The following is a 6000-nucleotide window of genomic DNA, read 5'->3' as shown; positions in this document are numbered from 1 at the left end:
GGTGCATGGCGGGCTTGCAGGGCGAAAAAAAGTGGATGGCTGACGGCACTCATTTCGGAGGACGTGAGTGCTCATCTTCGTCTCTTCCGAGTTAGTTTGGGGATTGCAGCGGTGAGCCAGGTTGAATAATAATTGGACATTCCAAAATTTGGATAAAATTGGAAAAAAAAAAATTATATAGATAGATAGATAGATAGATAGATAGATAGATAGATAGATAGATATAATGTTCTGTCTTTTTTCATGTACAAATATACCTATTTAGAAACACTTCCTGTAAATATTATATAAAAGAGTATAGACCATTTTAAATAGGTTATTTATCTTTAAGCTTGAATGCATAGTTGGTTAACAACTTTTTCAGTAACTGAAATATTAGTCTTGCACTGATAAATAGAAAATAATTATGGTCATAGATATGGCATTGTAGTTTCCTAGGTCACTCTTCTTATTGTAGTTATGGTAGGTTTCCTATACTACAATAGCACATAAAGATTTTGGACAAGTTATCTTGCCTGTACCTGTATGTTTCTGTCCCCTTATATGATGGTGACTACATATATTTTTGACATTATTTTTACAAACTATCCCATCAAAGATGCCATTTCCCTTACATTATGGTTATGTATTTTTTTACTATGGTAGGTATGGTACAGTCGGTCTTCTTTATGGGGATGCCTCAGGAGAAGTAAAAATATCCAGAATAAGCAGCTGTCCCAATTAAACAAGAAGCATTTGAGACAACATTAGTCACACTTTTTAGTTTTTTAAGAATACAAGCACATCACATTATGATTAAATGTTAAATACATAATTTAAAATACAAGTCAATTGTATATTCCTAAACAAAATGAAATCGTTGTTTTTTATTTCTACATGAAATGAAAAAGAATGAAATCACATAGTAATCACAAGGCGAGGCATCTGCAATGTTGACAAGCCAACTTCAGCAGCCTGAGAAACCACAGGAGACTCTTCCTTCTTCAAGAGTTCAATGTGGTTTACGCAATTTACGCAAGTCACAGCGTAATTAAGTACTCACTGCACTGTGCTATGCGAAACTGTCTTGCTCTGAAAAGCGATCTTCGTTCATCATTTGAAAATATTGTATAACAATTAAACGAAATGACGTCCCAATTAAACAACATAAATAGCATTGGGAAGAACCGTCTCCCAGCGTTGTATACATTTATATCCCGATTATCAGGATCCCGATTAGGCAGCGCCAACTGTATTGTTTCAGGAAATTGATTGGACTTACTAAGATTAGCGCAATAAACAAATATACAATTCAAGAAACTACACTATTGTAATATTGTGAAAGGTTGCTTTTAAAACATAGCAAATACAAAAACTTGTTTTTTGTTTTTCATTCCAATTTTTTTATTGTTGTAGTGCACATACATACAAATAAAAACAACAACAATCAAACATAACTACTGTATGCATCCACTAACCTTCATGCCATATAGCCAGTACAAAAAATACATTAACAGCATTACTGTGAATATGCTGCCTGCCATTGTTAACCCTTTGCCTTCTATCAAACCAACCTGCAGCAAGAACAGGTCACTAAAGTTTTGGCTGGTTTAGCTTGTCTCCTGAATTCAAGAGAACTGTATCTTTTGTGATTTAAAATAATCCATCTGCACTATCTTGGTAATGTACACTGCTGCCCACCTCTTCATCACAGGCCTTCCAGCATATGGGACTTATCTGGGCCAGAAGGTCATTCCACAATTATACTATTGTCCTTTTTGTTTTTAGACCAAAACAGGGAAGGGGTCAACTAGCCATTCAAAACAGCAGACTGATCACCATTGGCAGTGTTAGCATTTTACATGACTGTCATGCCAAGGTTAACAAAAATTAGCCCTGTGGTAAAAAAAAAAAGAAAAAAATGTTGAATTTACAAAAAAAAAGAAAAGAAAAAAGGGTCCATTTACTGGTTAAAACAAACTGGAAGTTTCCCACAAAAATGTTACAAAGTTACTTTCCTCATAACAAATAAATATAGTAACAATTTACAAAGGCCTTGTTTTAGTAACATCACCACACCAGTCTAAAGTGAAATCTTTGACAAATAAAGCAATTGGCATTACAAGGAAAAAGGTTAACAAGTTACCAGGCCATAATTGTATTTTTAATTTGAAAAAAAAAGGAAGTTATTTTTATTTAGTGATCTTCAAGCTCTTTCTTGATCTCTGCTATGTAATGATGGTCCTTTCCATGGGCCACCTCCATAATCGCTATGGCCTAAAAGAAAAGGAAAACAAATACATCCTTTTTTCCACTTTACATTCACAAACATACATTAAAAAAGAAATAAAACACAGCTAGGTGGTGCTATTATAACTTTGGTAAGGTATTAAACTGTACTGCAGTGGTCCGCAAATGACATGCGGGCAGCCGCAGAGCAGGCCACTTGCAATACCCCCTCCCCCCGCCTAAAAAATGTGTTGCAGCATGACACAAGGCATACCGGCTCATCAATAAAAAAAAAAAGCTGGTCAAGCCAGTTGAAAACAAACCAAAAAGGAAAAAAGAAATAACAATTGTGATAGTATGTCTTTGTACCCTCCAAATAAATATTAGTAAAATAACATAGTACCTGTGTTGTATCTATTGAGGCAAATTAGTTTAGTTTAACATTCTGATATGTTGTAAGTGAAATGTTACTCAAAATGGCTCTTAATGATGACAGACTTTATTGTGCAGCTGAAAGACAATTTAAGAGCTCACGTCAACATTCCCAGGTACATAATCGTTTTTGTCCGTAAACCGTTTTCAATCAACCCCGATGGTGATTTCTTGTCCCATGCAAAGCAAGTGCCTGCAATCGACGAAGCAGCAACTAAAACTATATTTGCAGGCATCGTCGTTGCTGAAAACTGAATTCATTAACAAAGCAAATCTGGAATCATTGTGGTCTGCCTATATAGCAGATAACGACCGCTGGCTCTGTTTGTGCTCTCCGTGTTTGGATCTACTTACACATGCGAAGCGGCTTATTCCACAATTAATGCAATATTAAAAACAGATGCACGAAACAGGCTGACAAGAATCTTTGGAGGACTGCCTACGTATCGCCGTCACGTCTATCACACCTTGTACGAAAGTGCCATTTTTCTCATTAAATCTGTCATAACTGTAAAATGTATGCTACTTTTGAATTGTGTTTTATGTTATTCTGCGTTCCTGTCTATGTAGAAAAGTGCCATTTCTCATTGAATTTGTCATAACGCAAAGAAGCATTAAAAAAATAAAAATATGCTTCTTTTTAATTGTGTTTTATGTTATTATTATTATTATTTGTTTATTTAGCAGACACCTTTTATTCAAGGTGACTTACAGAGACTAGGGTGTGTGAACTATGCATCAGCTGCAGAGTCACTTACAATTACGTCTCACCCGAAAGACGGAGCACAAGGAGGTTAAGTGACTTGCTCAGGGTCACACAATGAGTCAGTGGCTGAGGTGGGATTTGAACCGGGGACCTCCTGGTTACAAGCCCTTTTTTTTAACCACTGGACCACACAGCCTCCTCTGCGTGCCTGTCTACCATAGCGAGGCATAAATGTATCATCACAATCAGCAAGTACTGTACTTTGGAATCAATATTGCAAAACTTACTCGCAAGAAATATATAAAGGTCATACGGAGAATCCCCCATGACAGCCCCCTTGCGGTAATATTAAAATGAAGTTCTGCTCTCGCTCAGCCCTTGATACAGCCCTGCAATGTCTGCAGGATTTGGCCCACGGGCTGCCATTTGCTGACCACTGCTGTATTGTGCTGTTCAAAAATCACTTGACCAGTTTACATGTGCCAGGGAAAAAGTATGAACCTGCAATAAAATGTCTCAAGTATCTTCAGTAGACCATGAGGGTGGTATGGGCATCACATTGCGTTAAAGTGGTTCTGTATCAGCATGACTACATAAGGTAACCACCATTTGACATAACCAAGACAATACACAGAAAAAGTTTCAATTTCTCACCTAGACCTTTGTGTTCTCAAAATGTAGTGTATTTTATATACATATTCAGCTGATCCTAGCACTGACGTGATTTTTTAATGACCTCACCTTTTTTAATGCTTTGACTCCCAGAGACTTCTTTTCCAATCCTATATACAGCCTTCCTAACTTCAGCCACATGGAGGCCACATTTAGAGAGTAGGGAGGATAATGCTTGCTATATATGAGAAACAAACAAAAAATAAATAAATAAAATCTTGTGTTTAAAACAATCTGGTTCACTTTCCAGTAATATGGCCATTAAAGACTGCTTACAAAAGTCCTATTTTTTGTCTAGGTTTCATTTAATAAAATACTCTTATTGGAAGAGTCCTTATCCCTTTAAGGGACATATATATCCCACAAATAAAATGATGCCAATGTTCTTATTTTACACTTAGGTGGACAAAACGGGTTTCAAATTTACTGATAGGTTGGATCTGGTTATCCAAATTGCAGAGTCACTCAAAACAAGCGCTCAATTCCTTGTGTACCTCAAGGGGTTAAGGAAACATTTTGGGGAAATACTAGATCATTCCTCCTTACAAGTCCCAAAAAACAGGAAAGCTTTAGTGGTGGCAATGTCATACTAAGATAGAAATATCATTAACATTGTTCATTTTGGTAGATGTTCAAACCACACTGTCTTGCATAGTCACCCGCATGCTACAATTATCTTTCCTGATTAGCAATTTTTTTTACTGAAACACAGAATTATTTACAAAATAAAACGTCTTGTTGTTTTTGATCATTTAAGCAAACCATGGCAATTGTATCCTTAACACAAAAAATCCACATAAACAAACTTCACTTAGGCAGGGATCCTGAGACTCCCTGCAATTAGAGCAGGTCCTGAAAATCCAAGGTCCTGTATATGCAATACATACAGGGCTATTCAGAGGTCACACAAATTACTGACTCCTCGAGCAATTGAAAGCAAATATCCACAGTGAAATCCTGCATGCAAATATCCAGTGCAATCATCCATGGACAGACTGTGGCACTTGGAACCAGGAGATTATTTCTCCATTTAATTTGCACTATGACATCAACTGAGTTTCTATTCACGGCTTTTTTTAAATTATTTTCCAGGAGACAATTAACAATTGTATGCCCTGTTATGCCCTACTTACTCTAATAAACAGAACAGCATTTTTACTTTGTCTTGTGTAAGTTATTGGCAATGACCTTGTCATTGACTACTGCCTAGGCATTGTCTCAGCCTTGGAACCAGCACTGCCTTCTCCATATGGTATGTGTATGTTTAAATGCAGATAGATATGTAGATCTGGTTGTACACTATTTTAGGTAATACACAGTTGCACAGACTAATGCTATTAAAAATAAGTTGAATTGAGAGTGCTTGTACCTGTAGGGTTTGATGATCTTCTCCCCATAACGCAATGCTCCCTCCCAGTCCTGCATGTAAAGGCACACCCCCATTGCCTGGTACATCATGTGCAGCATGTACACGTTTGTGTCCTCAAACGCATCACCCATCTTATCCAGACTCAGCTCGCAGATCTCCAGAAGATCACTAGGAGGTGCCAAAGAGTCAAGAAATAACAGCAATGGAAAGAGGCTGCAGCTGGGGTACAGGAGGCAATGCGGACTAGTACGGTACTAGTAGTGAACAGAAACAATGGGTTCCTAGTTTCAAAGCTAACATTCTTCAGAGGGGTTCACTCCACCTTACAGTGCAACAGCACCAACCAGCTCCAAGATTGTCGAACCTGCATCTTAAATGGGTTACAAACCGCATTAGCATTCGTCCCCCTACTGCTGCTTAATAATGCAAGGGTCAAAGAATGTTGACTAAAATGGGGAATTGAACTGTTGACTAGAGACCCACGGTATGAGAAAAAAAATCCATATCAAAACAATATTGATAATTTCGAAGATAGTGAGAATATATACAGCAAAAGAGTAACGGGGAGTAATACTGTTTTATACATTACATGGTGGTAGGTAAAGCTTTAGGT

At 37.2% G+C, this 6000-nt stretch overlaps 1 protein-coding gene across 1 annotated transcript in view; it reads right to left on the bottom strand.

Annotated features, from left to right (window-relative positions):
- Window positions 1–1359: 1359 nt before the first annotated feature.
- The window catches only part of LOC117410600 (N-lysine methyltransferase SMYD2-like), a 28218-nt gene continuing 23577 nt past the window's right edge, over window positions 1360–6000 (bottom strand). Inside the window, exons 10-12 of the mRNA XM_034017268.3 lie at window positions 5388–5562; window positions 4088–4196; window positions 1360–2256 (exon numbers count right to left, since the gene is read on the bottom strand). Coding sequence (XP_033873159.2) covers window positions 2176–2256; window positions 4088–4196; window positions 5388–5562 — 365 coding nt within the window. The 3' untranslated portion in view covers window positions 1360–2175. The remainder of the gene's footprint in view (window positions 2257–4087; window positions 4197–5387; window positions 5563–6000) is intronic.

This window comes from Acipenser ruthenus, chromosome 6, assembly GCF_902713425.1.
Source record: "Acipenser ruthenus chromosome 6, fAciRut3.2 maternal haplotype, whole genome shotgun sequence".
Lineage (NCBI taxonomy): Eukaryota > Metazoa > Chordata > Actinopteri > Acipenseriformes > Acipenseridae > Acipenser > Acipenser ruthenus.
This window is presented reverse-complemented; position numbering and strand designations above follow the sequence as displayed.